Source organism: Heterodontus francisci, chromosome 20 (genome assembly GCF_036365525.1).
Source record: "Heterodontus francisci isolate sHetFra1 chromosome 20, sHetFra1.hap1, whole genome shotgun sequence".
Classification (NCBI taxonomy): Eukaryota; Metazoa; Chordata; class Chondrichthyes; order Heterodontiformes; family Heterodontidae; genus Heterodontus; species Heterodontus francisci.
In genome coordinates, this window is record NC_090390.1 from 68852943 (window position 1) to 68880390 (window position 27448).

The 27448-nt window shown below is 41.4% G+C and overlaps 1 protein-coding gene across 2 annotated transcripts in view; it reads left to right on the forward strand.

Moving 5' to 3' along the window:
• LOC137380713 (uncharacterized) overlaps positions 1-27448 on the forward strand; it is a 360734-nt gene that overhangs the window by 39146 nt on the left and 294140 nt on the right. Inside the window, exons 5-7 of one of the 2 annotated variants that reach the window (XM_068052983.1) lie at positions 3543-3593; positions 18411-18545; positions 20111-20268. In XM_068052983.1, coding sequence (XP_067909084.1) covers positions 3543-3593; positions 18411-18545; positions 20111-20268 — 344 coding nt within the window. The remainder of the gene's footprint in view (positions 1-3542; positions 3594-18410; positions 18546-20110; positions 20269-27448) is intronic. The other variant, XM_068052984.1, reaches the window with a different exon arrangement.

Here is a 27448-nt window from a genome sequence, read left to right on the forward strand (position 1 = left end):
CCTGAATGATATCCTGGTCCTGTTGGAGGCCGACATGGGCTGCTTCATTATCGGAGGATATATAAATGGAGTTAACATTGTGGAATCATATGTGAACAGGTCCACTCCTGATCTTACAATGTTTGGGCCAAGGAAGCTTAGAACCATATACCTGCTAATGGCTCACTCTAACAATTATGTTCTTCAGGACTCACCCAGTTTTCTCAAGGTTTTTTAGTGGTGGATATTGATGCACCCCAACCAGATTACATTTTGTCCTCTTGCTTCCTTCAGATCATCTTGCAAATGTCATTCATTCACCATGGAGGACTACAGATTTGTCAGTTGATGGGACCCTGGGTGGTGATCAACAGGTTTCCTTGACTTTGTTTGGCCTGAAGTCATGAGACTTCATTGGGTAAGGAGTTGAGGATTCTTTGGGTCACTCACAGCCAACTGCATCTCTTATTGCCCCCACTTTAGTGGGTGTGTCATCCCAGTTGAATATGATTGATGTGATCTGATGACAACATGATCGGGCTTTTGCTTGACTGGTTTGTGGGATAATTCTCCCACCCTGGGTACTACCCCCCCAGATGTTAGTGAGGCAAACTTTGCAGGAATGACTGGACTAAGATTGCATAGCCTTACCCTGATGCAATGCATGGGTGTTGCTCTTTTAAAAATTTGTTCTTGAGATGTAAATGTTGCTGGCAAAGCCAGCATTTATTGCCCATTCCTAATTGCCCGTAAGAAGGTGGTGGTGAGCTGACCTCTTGAACCGCTGTACACCCACAGTGCTGGGAAGGGAGTTCCAGGATTTTGACCCAGCGACAGTGAAGGAACGGCAATATAGTTCTAAGTCAGGATGGTGTGTGACTTGGAGGAGAACTTGGAGATTGTGGAGTTCCCATGCGTCTGCTGCTCTTGTCTTTCTAGGTGGTTGAGGTGGTGGGTTAAGTTGCTGAGGAAAGAGTCTTGGCGAGTTGCTGCACTACATCTTGTAGATGGTACACACTGCTGCTGCTGTATACCGAAGGTGGAAGGAGTGAATGTTTAAGGTGGTGCATGGGGTGCTGATCAAGTGGCCTGCTTTGTCTTGGAGGGTATCGAGCTTCTTGAGTGTTGCAGCTGTACTCATCCAGGCAAGTGGAGAGTATTCCATCACACTCCTGATTGTGCCTTGTAGATGGTGGACAGGCTTTGGGGAGTCCAGAGATGAGTTACTCGCTGCAGAATTCCCAGCCTCTGACCTACTCTGGTAGCCACAGTATCTATATGGCTTGTTCAGTTAAGTTTCTGACCAATCGTAACCCCCATGGTGTTGATGGTGGGGGATTCAACGATGGTAATGTCGTTGAATGTTAAGGGGTGTTGGTTAGATTCTCTCTTGTTGGAGATGGTCATTGTCTGGCACTTGTCTGGCATTTGTGTGGCACAATGTTGCTTGCCACTTATCAGTCCAAGCCTGAATGTTGCCCAAAGTCTTGCTGCATGCTGGCACAGACTACCTCACTATCTGAGGAGTTGTGATTGTACTTAACACTGTGCAATCATCAGCGAACATCCCCACTTCTGACCTTATAATAAAGGGAATGTCATTAATGAAGATGGTTGGGCCTAAGACACTGCCTTGAGGAACTCCTGCAACAATGTCCTGGGGCTGAGATGATTGGCCTCTAACAACCTCAACCATCTTCCTTTGTGCAAGGTATGACTCCAACCAGTGGAGATTTTCCCCTCGATTCTCATTGACTTCAATTTTGCTAGGGCTCCTTTGTGCCACACTCGGTAAAAAGCTGCCTTGATGTCAAAGGCAGTCACTCTCACCTCACCTCTTGAGTTCAGCTCTTTAGTCCATGTTTGGACCAAGGCTGTAATGCGGTCTGGAGCCAAGTGCCCCTGGCAGAACCAAAACTGAGCAGCACAGCGCAGGTTGTTGTTGAGTAATTGCTGCTTGATGGCACTGTCGAAGACACCTTCCATCACTTTACTGATAATTGAGAGTAGACTGATGGGGCAGAAATTGGCCTATTTGGATCTGTCCTGCTTTTTGCGGATAGAACATACCTGGGCAATTTTCCACATTGTCGGTTAGATGTCAGTGTTGTAGCTACATGGGGCAGCTTGGCTAAGGAGTGCAGCTAGTTCTGGAGCACAAATATTCAGCACTACAGTCGGGATGGTGCTTCCCCATCTCTGTGCTACTCTCCACCTCACTGGAAGTGTCAAACTCTCAGAGCATAGACCCATAGCCAAATGAAGCCTCCAGTGTGATGAGCCACTCAAGAACCTTGTCCTGCCTCCAGTGGCTGCTCTGGACCTGGGAGACATCCTTTCACTAACAGCACTTAAGTTTGAACTCACCCTTTGCAGTGCCAACAAGCCTGAAGCCCTCGCGTCTTCAACACACAGCCTGTCTCAACAGAAAGCTGCAGACACTGCCTGCCACTTCCTACACCACTGAGTTGCCACTCAAATCTCGTCTTTTTTGAGAAGGAAAGATGCTGAGCCTCTGAGAAACCTGTGCGCCCTTCACAAAGTCGCAAAAAACTCACAAAATTCTAGACAATTGGCTGTTTAACAGCCTTAATTACCTGCCTACTGCTGATATGTCAGCCATTGATGTGTTGCGTGCCCAATCTCATGAAATTGCTTATTGGCGGGTTGATGTTGGGGTGCTGTCCTAACATGGTCCCATTGCCATTTTACTGCCCATCCCCCTTCTCTGTTCCCACTGCTGCAGGGCTGGTAAAATTCTGCCCTATGTTTCTATACTACCTCAGATAATAGAAGGAAATTCTCTTTCTTTGATAGTTGTGTAGACCTTAAATTAATTTAATTTGCACAATCTTAGCACAATTCTAATCGGTATGAGTCCATCGCACAAAGGTGTCCTAGAAGGGTACCCATTTATACTATATTGGCAATCTTGCTTTGAAAACCTATAGGAAAGCTGTCTGCAAAATGAAATGTCACATACAGTGTGAAATGTGGCTAAATGGACTGCTGGCCAGTCTACCTAAATTTTTTCCACGTGCCTTGGATGCACTTACTGTAAGTAGAAATATTAGAGGGTGTCCATTTTTCCTCCAGTGTCCTTGAAGAGCAAATAATACAATTAAATTAAACAGGAACCAGAGCCTTTCCCGCTGAAGTGTCAAAATTGCCATTAAATGTCCTGTTCATTAGATGTTCAGGCGATTGGGGTTTCTAATATAAATATTTTGAGCAAGCTTCTATTTAAACATACACTGTTGATCTATTAGCATTCTATCTATATACAATTAATACCTTTTTAAACGAGATTAAAAGTTTTTGACAACTTTTGAAATCCATCTATATTAATATCCAGTGGCTGTTACACATGGAAAAATACAATTAATAGCAATTACACACTTTAGTAGAGAAGCTCAGCAATTGTATTATATAATTCGTCACACACTGTACATTTCAAGAATTTACTTGAAAGTGTACATTCTGAAACTTTAAATGAGTTAATGATAAAATCATTTAACGTCAATGCAAATCTTAATGCAAAATAATTTCTTTATTGTTTGCAGAAATGAAGAGGTAGAGGCAGTCTGTACTGAACTGAATGATTTAAGAGAGATGTAAGTGTACATTGCTGTACTTAACTGTTTACTCACCTAAACTTGTCCATGAACAAAAGCTGTTATGACCAACTGCTCCACTCAAAGCCCCCAATCAAAATATACGAATCTGATTGTGGTGGGAGAGACGCACTGATAATTCAATCCTGTTGCTCCACAGATCGCCTAACAATCAACAAATTAACTCTTTAATTTGAAGAACTAAATTCTTAAACACTGTGAATATATAAACAACATTTAAAATAGAAAAAAATAGAATCCTTGCAAATTTACAGTCCAATGTTGCTTGAAGTCCTCACAGGATGTTGCTTTCCTTCTCCAGCGAATTTCAATAATTAACAACTTGCAAACGCTTTCAACAGAATCAATCTGACTTTAGAGTTTTTGAGGGATAAAAGATTGTCACAATCCAACTTCCCTTTCTTCAATTTAAATTACCAGAGATCTCTGTCTTGGCTTGACTTTTTAGAATTTTGAGAGATAATAATTAAACAGACTAAATTCCTATTCCTTCAGTTTAAATGGTTGAGAGCTCTTTTTCAGGTGTCTGAACACTACAGCTGTGTCTCTGTGTCCTCCGCGTCTGTGTGTTCTGTTAGGACAAATTGTCTCACTAAAAGCCAGTTCAAGCTGAATTGTAACAAATGTATCGCATCAGGCTCACTCCCAGTGGCTATATCTATGGTAACGAGAATGCACCCTTTGAATCACAGTCTCCAAATGGCTGCTTCTAAGGCAACGAAAATGCACCTTCCTGTAATTCCTAAGGCTTGCCGGCTCTTAAAGCAATACTGATCCCTTGCAAGCCTTAAAGGCAAACCGCATATTCTGAAAAAAAAACTACAGGACCATGACAAAGCATAGTAGGGAAACTGATTCTTTTCGAAAGACACTTCAATTTGTGAGCATGGTGCTTGACTGGGAAGGCAAGGCTTGATCAAAATATCACTTTACCTTTAAAACATTCATTATTGTCCTCTTTTAAGCTGACATTTTGGACAGTTTTATTTTTCTTCTCATATTTCTGATTTTTTTTATCTTACAAGCGGCACTTCACCATGCTGCCTCTTTCAGATGGCAGTGTGAATCATTTTGACTGTAAGCTTATTCACATTCCAGCATGATTTGATTTGAAATATTGTGAGTTAATAATGAATGCTCAAACTTATAGTTGAGAACAATTTCAGTTGGCCTGATCTTTGAAGAAAAACAATGGAAATGTGACTGTAATTGAATTATTTATATGACTGTATTTCAATTATTTTATTATTTGCTAGTTTAGTTGTGGTTGGAGTTGTGGAGAGGTGCAAAACCAGTACCTTGCAGTCTAGTGATAGGTCTTTGTTCCTAACTTACCTAGTGGAGAGATAACAGTATAGTAATGAATACTTCTCCACCTAATCTTCTTTCTTTGACATTCTTGTTGTCAAAAAGTTGCAGTACTAGTAAAATCATAGAAAAATTACGGCACAGAAGGAGGCCATTCAGCCCATCGTGTCTGTACCGGCCAAAAAAACTAGCCACCCAATCTAATCCCACCTTCCAGCACTTGGTCCATAGCCTTGCAGGTTACAGCACTTCAGGTGCATGTCCAGGTACCTTTTAAAATAATTGAGGGTTTCTGCCTCCATCACCATTCCTGGCAGTGAATTCCAGGCACCCACCAACCTCTGCGTGAAACAGTTTTTCCTCATGTCCCCTCTAATCCTTCTGCAAATCACTTTAAATCTGTGCCCCCTGATAATTGACCTCTCAGCTGGGAGAAACAGGTCCTTCCTATCTACTCTATCTAGGCCCTTCATAACCTTGTATACCTCAATTAAATCACCCTGAAGTTGAAAACTGGTACTAGACTAGCTTGTTTATAACTCTATACATAGTAAGCTTTCGGAGCTATTGTCCTAGGTAGCTAGCAAACTTAACTTCACAAAAGTTTTTTTTTCCTTTTTTGCCATGCTACTAAATTTATTCATATTCTGGTCAGTATGCTATGCATTGCCAAAATCTGAAAAAGCTTTAAAATGGAACTCTCATAACTGCAATGATTTGAGTTATTCTTTTGTGATGAATCCACTTCAATAATAATCATATTTCCTAACTCACAGTATTATGATGTCAGGGTAATGAATTTCATTCTATATTGTATGTGCATTTCTAAGAAGGTTTGTTTCATTACATAATGAAGTAATTCCGTATAACTTTAACATTTCTCAGAACATTATATATGTGCTTCATTATGTAATGTGAGTTTGATGCATGTGCCTGCGAAATTAAATGTTTCAAATTCCATAGTTACATAATTGTTGCCCTCTTCCCTTTGTAACAAGAAGCAGTTAAAATGTTCCAAGCCATTATTGTTATACTCCAGAAAGCTTGTTGTTGAACTAATATGCTGGAGCCAATCTTTACTCAGTCTTGTATTTATTTTACAAAGTAAAAAGATTACAAACATGCAGCTCCTCACTCAAACTTTCGCCCAGTTTCAGAAAGTGTCTCCTTATTTATACTCAAGTAAGACCCTAATTAACACTGTCCACCAACATATAATTAAACACAATTAACAGATTCCCTTTTTTTAAATAAAACTTAGATTTTAACATGCTCAAAGAACATTTCAAAAGAAATCAAAATAAATTCCATGTTCTGTACAAAGCATTACATTGTGAGATACTGCTCCTCTGGAACCCCCAACAATTTCTTTGTACAAGCATTTCTTTTTGTAAAACACTCAAAAAATTGATGACTTGCATGTACCCATTTAATTTTGGAGATGTCCTTTCTCTCCAGCATTTGTTTCAATATGGCGCGGTGAATCTGTAACCATTTTTCTGCTCACACTTTTTATTGATTTTACATTATCCCACAAGGAATGATTATATACATAACATTCAATGGGTATCTAATCTTCAATCCGCCCCTTGTGTAGAATCTCACCTAAAATATTTGACAAATAGAACCCCATATCCAATGCCTCCATTAGAACCAGTGTTTTCGCAGCTAACATACTTTTAACAGCCCTTTTTATTTTCTTAGCTTCCCAAGCTGTTGGACAACATTTCCCATTTTCACCCATTTAAAATATTATGAAATCAGCTGCACTCGAATACCCATTAACAAGATTAGCAGGTGAAGCATCACTAAAAATGACTAGTTTCATATTCTTTGGGTCACTTAAGGTTGGGAACTTAGTACGCATTTCTCCAGATTCAATGTTTTAATGTTTATTTGCCCTTAAAATGTTCTCAGCTTTTGAGTGTTGTATTGTAGTACTTAACTCCAACACATCATAACAAGCATCAGGCCTAGTCTGAGTGCACAATCAGTTTAATTGGCCAATCAAGCTTCACAATTGCTCTGACTTTTCTTTAGACATATCGGGCTGAATTTTACACCGCCCAGCAGGTCTGATGGTGGCGTGGGGGTGGCGTAAAATTGAGCGGGAGGCTCTGGGAGGCCTTCCTGCCCTGCTTCCACCTCCGGTCAACTTTATGGCAGTCGAGTGGGTGGGGGGGGGGGGGGGGGAAACGTCCCACCCGCCTGAGGCCAATGAAGGCCCTTAAGCGGCCACTTAAGGGCCCTTGCCCACCTCCACTGTTTTACCTGTGGCAAGTGGGTGTGTTGGGGACGTGAAAGGCCGCTCAGTGATAGCTGCCGGCCTTTCCCCGCACCGGGGCGGATGTCATGGCAGTTGGGCACAGGGTGCCTGATTGAGGGCTGCTCCGCCTCCCAATCCACCCCCGTGACCCAAGACTTATACGTTGGTGGCGAAGTCCCATCCACCTATTTCTGGATGACCTAGCACGATTAACCGGGATGGGAGTCTCTAAATCAGATTGTTGATTTAAACTTATTCTCGAACTACTCTGCTTAATGTCTAAACCAATATATTTAAAAGTCCCACAAGTCTGACTCCCAATCTTAAATTCTACTCTTAATCTTATCAGTAACACATTTTCTCAAATTCTGCAGTACCACCCCATAAGAAATCATCAATGTGCATCATGAAGATGCCTGAAAGGTTCCCTTTATGATCCCAATTAAAATATTGCGGGATCTGTGTTTAGTTGGACACAACCAATTTTCAGCAAAACTGATCTCACCGAGAAATACCACACCTGGAAGCATTAATAAGTGCATAGATGCATTTGTTTAGTTTCCATAATTTTCCTTCTGCATCTGCTGCTTCTTTAAGCAGTTTCCGAAACACTTCTGCCTGAAAAGTATCACCCTGCAGAAATGCAGCTTTTATGCTTTTATGATCTACACTCCCATGAATAAGTGGCCAAAAGAGCAAAAAAGATTTTCAAGATTATGTTTCCAGCTGTGGGAGAGTCCACTCTAACATCTGTATCACCCAGTCGCTCCTCAAAACCCCTCACAACTAGCCTCGCTTTAGCCTTATAGGTCCCATCTGCAAACACTTTTTCAGTACAAATCCATCTATGTGACAAAGCTGGCTGTCTCTTATTTGGTACCTCAGAAGAAACACCAAACCCTCTACAACTCTAACTCCTTCTGTTTTGCCTCTCACTAATTTATCCTCAAGTTTATTGGCAGCCACCAAAACTTCATGGTCATGAGGACTTCTGCTTCCAGCTCTATTGTGAGACTGTTCTTCAGCCTTTATTTCATTGTGTAATCAATTTAAACTATGCGTCCACTAGCACTTTGATGTCTTTCGGGACTACTGCTGTAAGATCTCCCTCTCATAAGATCTGTCTCTCACACTATCGGAGGCTCTTTCTCCAGTATGTGATTATTTCCTGACGCAAGAGTCACTTCCAATATTAGAACTTGCACTGTGCTTTCTCACTGTCCACTCTTTGACTGCATTCTGCCAGTCCATGGACCTCGCTTCTTGGCCATAATCCTGAACATTCAACCAATACTTAAACATTCCAGTAGATTTTCCTCCATGTCTCTCAATTGATGCATCCCTCCACTCACTAGACCCCTTTGGAACATATGTCACTCGGGTACCTACTCGGGGCAATTTGCTTTGCATGTGATAGCTGTAGCCTGTGTGTCGTGGTTGCTCACATTACCACTATCCAACCCTTGATCTACTGTATTCTGTTCCTCAGGACCTTCATCACAAAACACAGAAGGAAAGGGGCACCTTGTACCTCAAATGCTCACATCAGCTGCTCAGATTTATCAGAGATTTTGTAATCAATCCTGAATAAACATGAGGAATGAACATTAACAGTTTGATTTCCATGTTTGATAGCTGCTGTCTAGCTATCACAACCTATTACCTTAGCAGGGCCTTTCCATTCCCTATGACCCTCTCTTCTATAATACACCAAATCTCCTGAATTAAATTCTGTCACAGATGGCCTTATACGATGCCTCAGAGGTTTCCGAATTTTCTCAGAGACGTGAGCCTTGACGAAAGCCCATCTCCCTGCAAGTAAAGCATTCAAATGTGCAGAAAAAATTGTACTAATTGTAGCACATTCTAGAGCAGGAGGACTGTCATACAGCACAGAAGGCAACTAGGGATTTCATCCATAGACCGATTGATAGGGACTCATAGAGTCATGGAGTCATAGTCATAGAGTTATACAGCACAGAAACAGACCCTTCAGCCCACCGTGTCTGTGCCAGCCATCAAGCCTATCTATTCTAATCTCATTTTCCAGCACTTGGCCTGTAGCCTTGTATGCTATGGTATTTTAAGTGCTCATCTAAATACTTCTGAAATGTTGTGAGGGTTCCTGCCTCTACCACCCCTTCACACAGTGTGTTCCAGATTCCAACCACCCTCTGGGTGAAATTTTTTTTCTCAAATCCCCTCTAAACTTCCTGCCCTTTACCTTAAATCTATGCTCCCTGGTTATTGACACCTCCGCTAAGGGAAAAAGCTTCTTCCTATCTACCCTATCTATGCCCCTCATAATTTTGTATACCTCAATCAGGTCCCCCATCAGCCCTCTCTCCTTTAAGGAAAATAACCCTAGTCTATCCAGTCTCTCTTCATAGCTGAAATGCTCCAGCACAGGCAACATCCTGGTGAATCTCCTCTGCACCCTCTCCAGTGCAATCACATCCTTCCTATAGTGTGGCGACCAGAACTGTACACAGTACTCCAGCTGTGGCCTAACTTGCATTTTGTACAGCACATTCATAACCTCCCTGCTTTTTTATTCTATGCCTCGGCTAATAAAGGCAAGTATCACATATGCCTTCCTAACCACCTTATCTACTTGTGCTACTGCCTTCACTGACCTATGGACGAGTACACCAAGGTCCCTCTGACCCTCTACTTCCAATGGTTCTACCATCCATTGTATATTCCCTTGCCTTGTTAGTTCTCCCAAAATGCATCACCTCACACTTCTCAGGATTAAATTCCATTTGCCACTGCTCTATCCATCTTACCAGCCCATGTATATCGTCCTGTAATCCAAGGCTTTCTTCCTCACTATTTACAACACCACCATTTACAAAACCTTACTTAAAACCTCCAGCTCCACACACAGATTGCCACTTTGGTCCTTAATTGGCCCTACTCTTTCCCTGGTTATCCACTTGCCCTTAATATACTTATAAAATGCCTTGGGATGTTCCTTTATCTTGCCCGCCAGTGTTTTTTCATGCCCCCGCTTCGCTCTCCCAATTACTTCTTTAAGTACCCCACTACACTTTCTATACTCCTCTAGGGCCTCTTCTGTTTTCAGCCCTCTGAATCTGCCATAAGCCTCCTTTTTTTTTCCTTATCCAATCCTCTATATCCTTTGACATCCAGGGTTCCCTGGACTTGTTGGTCCTACCTTTCACCTTTACCGGAACATGTTGGCCCTGAACTCTCTCTATTTCCTTTTTGAATGACTCCCACTGGTCTGATGTAAACTTTCCTACAAGTATACCCTCCAACCATCTGAAGCAAATTCCTTGCATGAACTGCCCATGCCAGGGCAGTTGTCAACTTGCAGTTTGGTTGATCAGCTAAAATTTTATGCAGCATTGCATCAATCACCGCCTGATTCCTTTCACAGAGCCCATTGCTGAAAGGACTTTCAACTGCAGTATTCATGACCATAATGTTTACGTTTTCACATGTGTCTCTGAACTCGTCATCGGCAAATTCCCCTCCATTATTAATCAGAAACTTAGCCGTTACCCCACATCCCGTCCCTGTCCATTTCTCCATGATGTTATCTATAATCACACTTTGGTTCTTGCCATGTATCATTGTAGAAAGACTAAATCTGGTTGCCAAGTATATAAAATGTAGAATGAAAATATTTCTTTCTTTTTTCTATACCTTTAAATCCATGACAACTATCTCGTTAAAGTCACATGTCAATGGAAGGCTTACAATAGGACATGACAGCGTCCTCCGATACTGTTTTCAGATTTCACATTAATCTCTTCTATTATCTGCATATATTCTTCATCAATCATACCTGCATCCTTTAACAGGGTTTTTAATCTTGGACAAGAAGGGTGAGCAAATTTTCTGTGTAACTTTAAGCTAATTTGCTTTTTTTCTCTCTGATTCCTATCACCTGATGCCATTAATATTTCTCTAATGCTCTCACTAGAAATATCAGGTTTTGCTAAGGGGATACAATAATGCCCTGACTGGGTAAACTGCAAATCCACCGACTGTACAAAAACAAGTGCTTTATCATGCTCCGTATCAAGTTTCATTTATGCCTTTTCGTATAAGGTTTACTCAACAGTAAAGGTATCACAATACAACAGTACTGATAAAGTGGCTTACTCCAGCTATTTTACATGGATTTACAGCTCTCTTTAGTGACTTCAGTGTGTTGTCATAGTCAAACCTAAAGCAAGTAGTTCTTTTATACTCCTTAACCTTCCGTCAATCCTCTCTTCTGAGTGAATCCAGATAACATTTTAAACAATCTGCTTCACATACTGTTGATGTGCAAGCAATATCTAGCACAGCACAGTTGAACGAATCTGCGACAAACACATTCATCAAAGGACTAATGCCTTGTGATTAGTACAATTCATTCAGATTCATCATTATCTTCCTCTTCTGCCTCAGAATTCTCTGTCATGTGTCATTTCAAGGACCCTGCCTCTCCACTTTGGGAAGTTAATTGCATAACGATACTTCGAGTCACACCTGAAACACCTATTAACTGTCTCTTGGGCATTCCTGGAATTCATTTGCCTATTATTGTTGTTCCAATTCTGTCTCCTGCAGTAAAAGGCAGACCTGCTAAAGGTGCTTTCATCCTCATTCCTCCAGTCTTTAACCTTTCGATTGTACTGGTGCCTGTGTCCAGTATCTGGACCCTTTCGAAATCAAGCAATCATTGTGTCCTGCATTCTTTGTGTCACCGCAGAATGTCTCATTCGTTCCACCAATGCTGCAGGAAATGACTGTTTCCCCAGAATTTTTTTTAAGGCAGCAGACATCTGATCCAAAACGGAGGGTTGGATTTTGTTGAGCTCCCGATGTCAGGCTCCGTGGCGAGGGGCGGGGCCGGAAGCTTGCAACAGCCTGCCACGGAGCCTGATGCCGGGATTCCCGGGCCCGATCTTCCTGGCGGCGTGAGGCTCTGTGGTGGCCCACCCCCACCACTTAGCAACAGGACCAAACTTTAAATATTGAAATAAAGGACATGAATAAATCAACAAATCATTTACCATGATCTTACTGGCTGTCCACGATCCTCGATGGGCAGCAGTTGTGCCTTCACTATCCCGTCCAGGGAAAGCTGGCGCTACCGTGGTGGGAAAGGGGGAAACTTAGGATTTTTAGTGTAGTTGAGGTGGAGGGAGAAATGGCGTCAACTCTGCATTTTTAGTGTGGGAGGAGAAGAGGTGACCTCAGCACTTTGTGCAGTTGGAGGGGGTGGGGGGAGAGGTCAACTATTCAATTTGTGTTTTGTGGGGGGGAACGGGGCTAGCAATTATTTTTTGTGTATTGTGGGGGGTAACGGGTCATACATTTGTGTATAATGTAGTTGGGGGGGGGGGGTCGTTGAACTTTGTACTCTCTATACAGGTTTGACAGCTCTTTAAAAATGGCGCCAGTGCCTGGGTTGGGGCAGCTGACACCATTGCCGGTGTCGCAGAGCCCACCCCCGCCATGTGGTTGGGCGGGGGGACCACCCTGCGTATGGAAATGAACCGCCGCATGCTAAATTGCGGCGGCTTGGCGGCACGGCCTCCAATTTATTCGCTCGCCGTCGCTCCCGATGGAGGGAGAATAAAATTCAGCCAGAACTGAACCCCATTTAGAACCAGGAGCCTGTCCATCTGCGATACCCTAGCACAATCTAGCAACCTAAATGCTAGCAGTGAACCAGGGATCTCCAAATTGAATTTCCTCAGTCTTCTATACAGTCCGTTAAAGTCCATAAAAATTCCTCCATTGAATAACCATCTGTTTTCCGAAATCTATCAAAGTTTGACTGTGCCTCATATGCATTTAATAAATAATTTTTCTTGTAAATCTCATCCAAGAATTCTAACAGAAGATCCAAACCTTCATCAGTATCCAACTCACGAGCATCTGTCCACAAAATACTTCTAATTTTACTTTTGGTAGGAAGTGACAATGCAAAGGCCATATCTTGTTTCCTCTTTGGTAAGGATGTAACCCATGTTCATATATCCATTTCATTCTTCTAATGCTCATATGGTTCAGACTCAGATTATCGGAGGGTAATCATACCCTGACCATTTACACTTGCTTTCTGCCATTTTCCACAATAGCACTAGATTTTAGTTTTGTATGTAAATTGTTTTTTAGGCAACCATCCTCTGCTACTACGTTATACTCCAGAAAGCTTATTGTTGAAGGATTATGCTGGAGACAATCTTTATTCAGTCTTGCATTTATTTTACAAAGTAAAAAGATTACAAACATGCAGCTCCTCACTCAAAACTTCAACCAGTGTCACTGAGTGTCTCCTTATATATACTCAAGTAAGACCCTAATTAACATGCTCCACCAGCATATTATGAAGGACAATTAACAATTATCACGCATTGCTCTGATTTTAAGTGAAATTTGAGTACAGAGAACCATATTGGAGATAACATGAGAAAGAAATACATACAGAATTATGATAAAGCGGTTTTGCATAATATTTTTATGTCATGGGGAAATTTATGCAGGTCTCCATCTGAAAGGTCCTTATTGATTAAAAAAAAATGCTCCAAAAGAGGCACCAATACAAAAAATAGAAGTCATAAAATGCACTTATGGCATGCCAACTGTGAAAATTATCTTCTTGGCTTTTTGTGCATCCATTAAGAGAACATGAGCAGTTGGAGTAAATCGTTATCATACAATTGCCGTGCTTTCCATGTGTTGAAAGGTTATAATTGATGCTTTTGTGGGCCTCATGCTTGACATACGCCTATTTGAGTAGCACAGTCTGCAGTAAGTATGAGCGCAGATGCAAAATGCTGGAATAGCAGTCCTCTCCTGCTGCAGTCAGTTATCCTGCCTACCTCTCCTTTGCCTTAAATAAGGTGCATCTGAAACATCATAGCCGTGTAAATGAAATGTAATAGAGATCATATGGCATCACCAGTACCTGCAACCAGCTCCCTGCCTCTCCACTAGTTGTGGATCAGAAGCTATGCCAGCGGGTAAGAAACAGAATGCAGGATTTCAGGCTGCAGAATTTATACAGTGTTTTGGTTAAGAAAGTTAGAGACTTTTGTGGAGTTTTTTTAACTTTCAGTAAGAAATTATTGTTGTGGTCAGCAGAAAACATCTGAAAAATTTGGAAACTATTTCTTGGGAAAGCCATTAGTCCCCATTGAGTACCTTTTGGTCTGCTACTCTACGTTGCTCAAGAGGATGAAGAATATTTAGACAACATATGAGTAGGAAGGCAGCTACTTAATGGTATCTGTGTTCAAAGGTTTACTGGATCCAGGGAATATTTTTTTAAAGGCTTACTTTTACCAGGTCGGAGAGAAGGGAGCATGGAGGAGGATCTTGTGTCACAATCCAAGGCAAGAATGTCCCTTTCTGTAGCAGCAAAGTCACCACTGCTTTGAATGTCTTTTATTTAGTCCATTCCAGGCTAACTGGTGACTTCCTGAACATCTGGAAGTTATCAGTGTAGTGGAGCTTAGAGCAGATGACATATGCCCTACGCACATAGGACAATACATTCTTAAAGCTTTCTCTGGAGGCCAGGAATGTCCAGCCTAGAGCTCTTCAATTCGACTAGACATTGAAATTCCCCAGATTGCATTGGGCTCCTCTGGGTGAAGTGTCCCATATATTAATAGGAAGTATTATTCAATCATTGTTCATTTGGTGTGAAACAATTGATACTGTATAATGCAATTGACTGCCAGACATCCAGGTAGCTCGACTGGTGAAGTAGTCATTTCCACCTCCACCCTCCTTTTTGCAGATGCAAATAAAGTCCAAGGCTGGTTCCTTGGAAATCACTGCTGCCTTGGATCATCCTAGACACCCTTAAAAAAACGATATAACAACCTCCATGTCTTCACAGGGGCCAGCACTGAGAGCACAATTGGTATTTTGAAGAAACACCTTTTGATGTTTAGGCAAGTTAGGGACCATGCTACAGGGCCAGCCTAGAGAATTCTCCTGCATTATTGTTGTTGTTGTTGCATCCTTCACAACTTAGCAATACAGAGATGGATCATTCTTCAAGACCAATGAAAGGATGCCCAGAATTAGTTATCAGATGCCCAAGAGGTAAATGACCAGGATACAGAGAAGAAGGAGGAGAAAAGACTCCTGCATGAAATATTGGCAGGAGCATTCACAATCTGTGATACTCTGATTGTAAAAACTTTCTCAAGAGACTTCCACAAAACTATCATATTCACTCTCCAAAGGGGCTTTGAATTTGTTCTTACCATCACAGTGTTTTTTGACTGACTAGTTGCTGAATAATGTGATCCCCTAGCTATCCTGGTGCTTCCTCATAGTGAAGGCCTTGTGTCAGGGTCATGTTTGGTGCATTTTCACAAGTGGCTCTTTGAATTGTTAAGCCTGTGCATAAAACTGGCAATGTGGATTGTCCGCATAATATAGAAACTGCTTGATCTTTCAATTTTGGAGGTGGCCATTTAGCGTCACAAAGAGATACAGCACTGAAACAGGCCCTTCAGCCCACCAAGTCTGTGCCGACCAACAACCACCCATTTATACTAATCCTACATTAATCCCATATTCCTTACCACATCCCCACCATTCTCCTACCACCTACCTACCTACACTCGGGGCAACTTACAATGGCCAATTTACCTATCACTCTGCAAGTCTTTGGCTGTGGGAGGAAACCGGAGCACCCGGCGAAAACCCACGCGGTCACAGGGAGAACTTGCAAACTCCACACACACACAGGCAGTACCCAGAACCAAACCCGGGTCGCTGGAGCTGTGAGGCTGCGGTGCTAACCACTGCGCCACTATGCCACCACTGTACAGTATTTAAAGGGATCCTCAGCTGCTCTCGGGTAAAATACTAGAAAGTTTTGTGAGACATTTTGTTTCTATTACATTGTGTTTTTTGACTACTTAGAACACTTTAAAGTCCTTATAAATTTTTCTGAACTCTTAAGGGAGCTTTTGGCACTGCACTTTTTTCATCATGTCGGTCCAATTCCACTTTGACAGGAATAAGAAGAAGAGGGGACTAGAGGTGTTGGGAGAGCGAACAGAAGGAGGCATGCTCACAGGAATTTTATCCTTCCAAACAGTATATAAACCCAGAATAACATGCGTGCCGTTCACTGAGGAGCAGTGCATAAGGAGGCTCTGCTTCTCTAGAGAGGCTATCGCAATGTTGTGTCAACTCTTGTAACAAGAACGCCAACCAACTGCCATAGCTAGCACTCTTGCTTCTCCTGCCCTACAAGGAATCCACAAATATTTAAAACATACTTACCTTGGCTTCTTCTGTCCACTCTGCTGAATACCACCATATATTGCTGGTGCATTTGGCAATGGCCTTCCATGATGTTCAGTACATGGCAAAAGTGAGCCTGTCTTGCTTACCAGTACTTCATGTATTGTTTCACCTACAGAACTCTGCACTTGATTGAAAAAGCGGAAAGAAATGAAATTATCCTTGAATGTTTGAAATGAGTTACCATTCAACTGACTGCTTTTTACAATTTGGGGAATGATGCCCTTGATTGGTCAGGAATGCTGTCATGCTTTATAAACAGCATGGCCTAGATTTTACTGCCATAATAATGGTGAGTTTACTGCGCATACCAATTATTTACATGAAAATCATCTAGCAACTTACGGCGAATTGCCATATGTTGCTGAACGCTTTGCATTAGTGTTGCAAAAACAGCAGCTCACCCTCAAACTCCCCATCAGTTTCAAGAAATTTGCCATTAATTACGAGCTGCAGCAAGTTAGGGCTAGTACTTAACAGCATAACATCTTTTTAATGACGAGATTTATGATCTTGTAATGTCACTTAATCTCTCTGGCCAAGATAGAGAACAATTGAAACTGTGAAGTATCCTATAGATAGTAAATTGTTCTTAGAAAATTTTAAAACATAAATTTAAAAAATATTATTCTTAACTTTGCTTACTGTCTCTTTTTCACTCACTTAATCCATTTTTTCTTCTCTTTGGGGGGAATTTTAACCAAAAGAAATGAGCCTCATTGTTGTTGAGCTTTTTGCATTTAACTGTGGTTGGCAGGTAACCCAGGCAGCTACATCCAGGTGAGGGCTTGTTGGATCCAGACGGTGAGTGCCTTTACGCCTACCTCCTAGGTCCTGTGTGCATGCCTGAACAACACATGTGATCAGGCAGCACCACCTCCATCGCCCCTCCCCATCCCTTCCACCATTGAATCTTGCAGCACAGAAGGAGGCCATTTGGCCCATCGTGCCTGTGCTGGATCTTTGAAAGAGCTATCCAATTAGTCCCATTTCCCAGCTTTTTCCTCACAACCTTGCACCAGACCATTTTTTCCTGAAAGACGATGGATTAATGAGACTACGTTTAGCAGTTGATTGTGCCATGTCGTACAGAAAAGCTGAAGTAAGAGATGGGGTATCAGCCAGTTAAAGTGAAGGAAGTGGTTTTAGAGTTGTGCATGTAAATAATTACCATTATGGGAATTTGGTAGTCATGGAGCAAACTGCCATGTAAGAGGCCCCTTTAATCAGTGTGCATTGTGCAGGGTGAGTTGCTCATGTATCCCTTGAAGAGGGAGGGTGTATATTGTGCTGGTGCCCAGGATGGGCAAGGAAGCAAAGGAAGTGTCCAATGTGCAAACTGCCTTGCCCTCTAATCCAAAGGCTGTTGCCTACTCTTTCTAGGTGGCACGAATGATATTTCTAGGAGGCACATCCAGGAGGCTGTGTCTCTTGAAACCTCCATCAGGGCTTAAAGATCTATTTTGGTAAAGTTCTGTGTTCTTCTCCTCCAGCTTGACACCATGCCCTGCTGCCTTGTCTGGCTACTTGGTGTAGGTGCTCCTGCTGTATTAATTTTGAAATTTATGATGAAAAGATTTATGAGACATCTGAAGTTGAGGAGAGAGTCAAGTGATTGTGCCAGGCACTATACCTCCCGACCTGGTCTAATACTGAAATGTGCAAGCTGAATTGCCTTTTTAAAGTTTACACTCCAGTTTCCATGCATTCCAGCTGTTTACACCTGCTTTACATGGGATGCATGCCAATGACTATCCCAATGGATAGGCAGATTATCTTACCCAGGAAATTCTTGTGTAGCTACCTCTCCTGGCAGCGGCAGGTGCAATTTTTTTAAATTGGCATAACAGTGCCAGAATTCACCACGTGGAAATAGTCATTGTGGTAATATGCACAAATAATAGATATTTTTTCAGTTTGTTGCAGAAGGAACAAGACCAAATTAATTTGCAACATACAGTGGCTGAACTGAAAGAAAACAATAAAGTGCTAGAAGATCACATTATTTTCCTCAATGAGAAGGTGCATGAGAAAACTGAGGAGACCAAAAGGTAAATAATGAGATAGTTCTTCATATTGCAATGCATTGTCCATTGTCATGTTCTCGACAGTACCAGAGTTCATGTCACTTTGGCTTGCTAATTACATTTCAATTTGGTTGATTTTTCAACTTTGATGTTTTATGCTTGTGGAAGAGGCAGAGACCAAATAGCTTCTCATATATCTGGGAAACAGATTTCTGCTAGACTGAAAGAGTTTCTGATTTTGCGATAATGATCAGTTTATTACATGAATAATTTCAGGAGTAGTCACATTTGCAAAGTATGGATTTGAAATAGTAAGTATGATAATGTCTTAAATTTTAATTATCATTCCAATGTTGATTGATCTTAGTGTGATGAAAATAAATTAATAGCAATAATTAAAGATGTCAGTAAATTTGACATTTGTAAAAGTGCAAAACCAAATGAAGAGATTCGTTTATACCTTAGATCCTAGCAGCCCAAAATTTATAATAAGTAGCTAAATATATATTTAGTTAATGAATAGATTATCTGCCTTGTTCATTTAACTGTTCTCTGAACTATGATTATGTCAAAATATTTTGCATCTGAAAAACTGAAATTAACATGACAGGATGGTCTATTTAAAAAACCCTTTTGCAACATAATTTATTCAGTGTATAGTCATTTATAATTTAAAACCTTGTTATTTATAGTTCATCACTTCAGAATGAAACTGTATTTCTGTTTATATTTCTTTTATACATGTTTAAATTTTTACAAACATTCCATTTATTTCTGTTGAGTATCCTTTCTTATTTTCAGACATTTAAAAAAAGTATTTAATTAATGCCACATTAGACTACATAACCTGCATGCTGAAAGGTGAGCGGGATATGCAGACTAACAATACAAGTTGGTCTAAGTTGTTACAAATCACAGCATACATGTTCATTTGAGTTATGCCTTTTATTTTTTGGTTAATATTTCACCAACAAATAATAAATGAAAAGTTATTTAGCGCAGTTTTGTATCAGTTACGTCAACAGTAAAATGGTACCTTAATACAGAATTGAGCGAAGGCAGTCCTCCAACACTTCTTGTAACCACATGAATTTTGGCTATAGAGTAAAGTGGTTAAGAAGTAGTTATACACATGGGAAAGGAAGATATTCCTGAGGAAGAGGAAGAGCCCCGTAGCTGTAAGGGAGAGACGAGAATGGTATGGAGAAAGATAGAGAGAGAGATATACAATAGAAGAACTGAGTGGAATACTGAGGGATATTTGGATAAACTGGAATTTGAGGAGTGGGATTTGACACCTGTGCTGGTGTTTTCTGGGATGTGATTGTTGGGACATGTGACATAGTTGCATTTTGAGAAAGCTCCTGTTGGGACTATAAGCAGTGACATTTTATCTAATGAAAATAAACTTTTGAGAGAATACACACAAATCTATAAGACACGAACTCTGTTCTGTAAATGTAACAATTTAGTTTCTCTTGTTTAAGAACATAAGGCATAGGAGCAGGAGTAGGCCATTCCACCCTTCGAACCTGCTCTGCCATTCAATAAGATCATGGCTGATCTTTTACCTCAACTCCATTTGGCAGGCTTCATCATGACCATCAAGATCTACAGGAGGCGGTTGCAAAACAAGCCAGATGCTATGAGTTGACCATCACAGACCTAAAGGCAATGCTGCAGGCTACAAAGAGTCAAGTGGCCTCACTAAGTCAGTATAAGAAGGTCTATGAAGAGCTTCAAGAGGGTAAAGCATGCCTCCTTTATTTCTCCGTCAAAATTATTTTTATCAAAGGGAAAATCTTGACTATCCATTTACATTAGACAAGAAAAGTTTGAGGCAATAAATAAAACTTAAAGAAGGTGTTTGGCATAACAAAACCAAATCTACGAGCAGGGAAGAGTATAGGATTACTTTTTGCTGTGCTGGCATTGCTGGCTTCCAGGTGTTCACCTTTGATCTGGCTTCAGGCAAGAATTTTTGAAGAGGCTTTTGATGACTTTTGACATAATCTGTGGCAGATCTCAAACATTTGGAGACTCCAAAGTGTGGCTAAAAATGTTAATGTATATTTTCCATACAAAAAATGATTGATTTACTAGAAAAGTATAAACGAGGATTTCTTTTATTGAGTGAACTTTTGAGGACCACACTAACATTTTGCAACAGAAATCAAAAATCAAAGCACTTAAAGCCTTGCTGTGCACTGAAAACACACATCCAACAATGTTACTTAAAAGACATTTCACCATTCAAACAGCTATTTGTGTTCCATATAGTGTGAGCACCCTTAAAGTACTGCTTAGTGTAAAAATAATTTCACCTGATATTTAAAGTTCTGTAGTTTTCAGGATATTTAAATAAACACATAATCCAGTGGAGATTCCAGCAAATAGTTATGTTCAGTAAACATTGTGACCACACATTATTCCTTGTATTGCAAAATAACAGAAATACATATTGTTCTCTATTGTTAATGAATTTCTAATGAAACTGCTGAAATTCACAGCTCTGAAGTACATGATTTGTGAGAATATATTTTGTTAATGGAAAAATGTAGCAAATACAATTCAGGAGTGATCCTTTAACATTTTCCAAGCAACTGAATGAGTATAACTGCCAATGCTTGTTAATCCAGCTGTGAATGTGCAGTATTTGATGCAAATGGCTGAATGGCAACTAACTTAATGATGAGGCCCTGCGACTGTTGGCAAATTCTGTAATGAAACAATGAAAGCCCTTTTTTGGTGGGGACAACAGCCCCCAAAAATGCAAAGAAGACATCAAGTGGGGCAGTCTTTCTTTTCTTTCTTTCAGTATGACATTGAGAGAGCAAATACAATATAGGACTTCATTGGGTAACCAAAATAATTAAATAATTTTGTGAACGTGATGGCATTACATGAATATCACCAATAAAGTAGCAGTGCAAGACATAATAGTCATAGAGTCATTTACGACATAGAAGGAGGCCATTTGGCCCATGAAGTCCATGCCGGCTCTCTGCAGAGCAATCCAGTCAGTCCCACTACCTTGCTCCATCCCCATACCCTTCAAGTGCCGATCCAATTTCCTTTTGAAATCTCTACTTCCACCGCCCTTGTGGGCAGCGAGTTCCAGGTCATTACCACTCGCTGAGTAAAAAAAGTTCTCTCTCACATTCCCCTTGCATCTCTTGCCCAAAACCTTTTCCCCCTAGTCCTTGTACCATCAGTTAATGGGAAGTTTTCCCTTGTCTATCTTATCCAAGCCTGTCATAATCTTGTACACCTCTATCTCCCCTCAATATCCTTTGCTCCAGGGAGAACGACCCCAGCGTTTCCAACCTAACCTTATAACTAAAATCCCCATCCCTGGAACCATTCTGGTAAATCTCCTCTGTACCCTCTGAAAGAAGCTCATATCTTTCCTAAAGTGTGGTGACCAGAACTCGATACAATACTCTCGTTGGGGCGTAACCAGAGCTTTATAAAGGTTCAGCATAGCTTCCCTGCTTTTGTACTCTATGCCTCTATTTATGAAGCCCAAGATCCCATATGCTTTGCTAACCACTCTCACAATATGTCCTGCCACCTTCAAAGATCAATGCACATGCACCCCCAGGTCCCTCTGTTCTTGCACACTCTTTAAAATTGTGCCATTAATTCTATATTGCCTCACCTTATCCCTTCTGCCAAAATGTATCACCTCACACTTGGCTGTATTAAATTCTATCTGCCACTTGTCTGCCCATTCTGCCAGCTTATCTATGTCCTGTTGCAGGCGGTTCCTATCATCCTCAATGTTTGCAACTCTTCCAAGTTTGGTATCATCGACAAATTTTGAAATTCTACTCTGTATTCCAAGATCCAAGTCATTTATATATAGCAAAAAAAGCTGTGGTCCTAGCACTGAATCTTGGGGAACACCACGGTCTACCATCCTCCAGTCTGAAAAACAACCATTTACCACGACTGGCTGTTTTCTGTCCTTGAGCTAATTTTTTTACCCAATTGGACACTGACCCTCCTATACCATGAGCCTCAGTTTTGTTAACCAGCTTTTTATGCTTAATATTAGCACGAAGGAAAGACATAGTTCCAAAATGACCACTGATCTTTAACCATTTATTAATTTTGCTCTATTGTTTTGATGCATGCAATTCACTGGAGAGAGAGATTCATGGGACAAAAAAAAATTCCTGTCTCTCTCTCCCTCTCTCTCTTTCCCATCCTTTTCTACTATCCCTTTTCAATGTGTGCATTAAATCAGCAGTGCAAAATTAAAACAGTGCGACTGTTGGTAAAGTTGTAAATGTTGAAGGTATATACAGAAAATGCTGTGCTGAGACAAAGTAAGCTTTTAAGAGGGAAATGTTTGGGAGTTAGTATGTTGAAGGCACTGAGGCTGTTGAGATCATAATGGTGTGCACAACTACTGGTAATCATTTTGCAATGTCCTCTGTGAGTGCCTGGAAGTTGAAGTCATTGGTAACCTACACATTTAGAGACAAACCTCAACCCCAACTCCATGGTATACCTGTGCCTCCTTTTTTTTTAGTTTATTCTCAATATCTGGGCGTCATCCACATTTATTGCCCATCCCTAGCTGCCTTGAGAAATCCATTGATTTCACTTTGGAGATTTGTCCCTACACCATATTCTCTCTCCAATTTTGCATCTTCTTGAACCACTGGTAGCAGTTTTATACAACTGGCTGGCTCATCTTTTGTTGAGACTTGGGCAGAGAAATGGCAGGTGGAGTTTAATCCGGACAAATGTGAGGTAATGCATTTTGGAAGGTCTAATGCAGGTGGGAAGTATACAGTAAATGGCAGAACCCTTAGGAGTATTGACAGGCAGAGAGATCTGGGCGTACAAGTCCACAGGTCACTGAAAGTGGCAACGCAGGTGGATAAGGTAGTCAAGAAGGCATACGGCATGCTTGCCTTCATCGGTCGGGGCATAGAGTATAAAACTTGGCAAGTCATGCTGCAGCTGTACAGAACTTTAGTTAGGCCACACTTAGAATATTGCGTGCAATTCTGGTCGCCACACTACCAGAAGGACGTGGAGGCTTTGGAGAGGGTACAGAAGAGGTTTACCAGGATGTTGCCTGGTCTGGAGGGCATTAGCTATGAGGAGAGGTTGGATAAACTAGGATTGTTTTCACTGGAATGACTGAGGTGGAGGGGTGACATGATAGAGGTTTACAAAGTTATGAGCGGCATGGACAGAATGGATAGTCAGAAGCTTTTTCCCAGGGTGGAAGAGTCAGTTACTAGGGGACATAGGTTTAAGGTGAGAGGGGTAAAGTTTAGAGGGGATGTGCGAGGCAAGTTCTTTACACAGAGGGTGGTTTGTGCCTGGAACTTGCTGCTAGGGGAGATGGTGGAAGCAGGTACGATAATGACGTCTAAGAGGCATCTTGACAAATACATGAATAGGCTGGGAATAGAGGGATACGGTCCCCGGAAGTACAGAAGGTTTTAGTTTAGGCAGGCATCAAGATCGGCGCAGGCTTGGAGAGCCGAATGGCCTGTTCCTGTGCTGTACTGTTCTTTGTTCTTTGTATCAATATAGATAGTTGACTCTTTTGTACCCACTGCCTATGTAGCACCAGTTGTGAGTAGTGTGAAATCTGACCCTTTGTTGAGCTTACTAATTCCAGGTCTGACTGCGAGTGAAGTTTTTGATTTGACTCTGTAGAATCATAGAATCATACCATTCAGCCCATTGTGTCTGTGCTGGCCACCATAGAGCCATCCAGCCTAATCCCACTTTCCAGCTCTTTATCCATAGCCTTGCAGGTTACAGTACTTCAAGTGCATTTCCAAGTACTTTATAAATGTTATGAGGGCTTCTGCCTCTACCACTTTTGCAGGCACTGAGTTCCAGATTCCCATCACCCTCTGGGTAAAAATAAAATTCCCTTTGAATCCCTTCTAAACCTCATACCTCTTATCGTAAATCTGTGGCCCCTGTTTATGGACCTCTCAACCAAAGGGATTAGGACCTTCATCTTCACTCTATCTAGAACTTCATACTTTTATACACTTTAATTAGGTCTCCCTTCAGCCTCCTCTGTTCCAAAAAAACAATCATAGCCTATCCAATCTTTCCTCCTAACTAAAATTCTCCAGTCCAGGCAACATCCTCGTAAATATCCTCTGTACCCTCTCTAGTGCAATCACATCTTTCCTATAATGCAGTGACTAGAATTGCATGCAGTACTCCATCTGTGGCCTAACTATTTATACAATTCCAACTCCTAACTCCTATATTCTATGCCTTGGCTAATAAAGGCAAGTATCCCATTTGCCTTTTTGACTGCCTTATAGAACTGTCCAGCCACTTTCAGGGATCTCTGGACACACACTTCAAGGTCCCTCTATTCTTCTACACTTCTCAGTATCCTACCAGTTATTATATATTCCCTTGCCTTGTTAGCCTTCCCCAAATGCATTACCTCACACTTCTAAAGATTGAACTCCATTTGCCACCATTCCACTCACCTGACTAGTCCGTTGACATCTTCCTGCAGTCTACAGCTATCTTCTTCATTATCAACTGCATGGTCAATTTTTATATTGTCTGCAAACTTAATAATCATATCCTGCACTTTCAAGTCCAAATCATTGATATATACCACAAAAAGCAAGGGATCCCTGTGGAACCCGCTGGAAACAGACTTCCAGTCACAAAAACACCCATCAACTATTACCCTTTGCTTCCTGCCTCTGAGCCACTTTTGGATCCAACTTGCCGATTTGCTTTGGATCCTGTGGGCTTTTACTTTCATGACCAATCTGCCATGTGGGACCCTATAAAAAGTCTCGCTAAAATCCATATAGACTACATCAAATGCACTACCCTTATCAATCCTGCTTGTTGTTTCCTCAAAAAATCCAATTATTTTACTCAGACACGACCTTCCCTTAACAAATGTGTGCTGATTGTCTTTGATTAATCCATGACTTTCTGAGTGAAAATTTATCCTGTCCCTCAGAATTTTTTCCAATAATTTTCCCACCACTGAGGTTAGGCTGACTGGCCTGTAATTACTCAGTCTATCCCTTTCTCCCTTTTCAATAATGGTACAATGTTAGCTATCCTCTAGTCCTCTGGCACTACTCGTGTAGCCAGAGAGGATTGGAAAATGATGGTCAGAGCCTCCACTATTTTTTCTCTTGCTTCCCTTAACAGCCTGGGATACATTTCATCCAGGCCTGGGAATTTGGGATTTATCCACTTTCAAAGATGTTAAACCCCTTAATATTTCCTCTCTCACTATGTTAATTTCATCTAGTATTTCACACTGCTCCTCCCTGATTGCAATGTCTGTATCATCCTCTTTTGTGAAAACAGATGCAAAGTATTCATTAAGAACCATAGCATCATCCTCTGCCTCCACAGACAGGTTACCTTTCTGATCCCTAATAGGTTGTACTCTTTCTTTAGTTATCCTTTTGCTCTTTATGTATTTATAAAAACTGTTTAGGTTTTCATTGATTTTACTTGCAAATATTTTTTCATGCCCTCTCGTTGCTTTCCTAATTTCCTTCATAATTTCACCCCTACACTTTTTATATTCCTGTACGTTTTCTGCAGTATTGTGCTCTTGCTATCTGTCATAAGCTTTTCTTTTTTTCTTAATCCTCTCCATTAGGCCCCTTGATATCGAAGGGGAATCTCGATTTGATAGTCCCACCCTTTTTTTTTAAGGGAATATACTTGCTCTGAGCCCTTACTATCTCTTCCTTGAATACTTCCCACTGATCTGGCACTGATTTACCTTCAAGTAGCTGTTTCCAGTTCACTTTAGCTAAATCACATCTCAGCTTAGTAAAACCAGCTTTGCCCCAGTTGAGAACTTTTATTCCTGGTCTATCTTTGTTCTTTTCCATAACTACCCTAAATCTAACTAAATTATGATCACTTCTACCAAAGTACTCATGAACTGATACCCCTTCCACCTGCTTAGCTTCATTCCCTAACACTAGATCCAGAATTACTCCTTTTTGTTGGGCTTGCTACGTACTGGCAAAAAAAAGTTCTCCCGAATGTATTTTAAGAATTCTGCATTCTGTGTGCCTTTCACATTAATTCTATCTTAGTTAATTTAGGGTTGTTGAACCCCCGCCCCTCCCCCCCCCCCCCCCCCCCCCCCCCCCCCACTATTAGTATTGTTATTGGACTTCAGAGATTTGCCTACATATTTGCTCTTCTATCTCCCTCTGACTGTTTGGGTGGGGGGGGGGGGGGGGGGGGGGCGGTGCTATCGTACACTCCCAGTAGTGTGGTTTTCCCCTTTATGTTCTTCAGTTCAACCCATCTGGCCTCATTCCTACCCTTCTTTCAGCCATGTCTCAGTAACAGCTCTATCATACTCCCTCATGTCAATCTATGTTCTCAGCTCATCTACCTTATTCCCTAGACTTCTTGCATTGAAGTTGTCACATAGCACTACCAAACTCCATGGATACAGTCATTTACCACACAGGAGGAGGTCGTTCAGCCCATCAAGCTCATGCTAGCTGTCCACACAGCAATCCAGTCTGTCCCATTCCTCTGCTGTATCCCATAGCTCTGCAAGTTTATTTCCTTCAAGCATCCATCCAATTTCCTTTTGAAATCACTGATTGTCTCTGCCTTCACCATCCTTGTCGGCAGGAGTTCCAGGTCATTACCACTCGCTGCATAAAAAAGTTCTTTCTCACATTCCCACTGCATCTCTTCCCCAAAACCTTAAATCTGTGTCTCCTAGTCCTTTTACCAGGGCTGTGTTCTCGCACCCACACTTTTTGGGATTTTCTTCTCCCTGCTGCTTTCACATGCGTTCAAGTCCTCTGAAGAAGAAATTTTCCTCCACACAAGATCAGGGGGCAGGTTGTTCAACCTTGCCCGTCTAAGAGCGAAGTCCAAAGTATGGAAAGTCCTCATCAGGG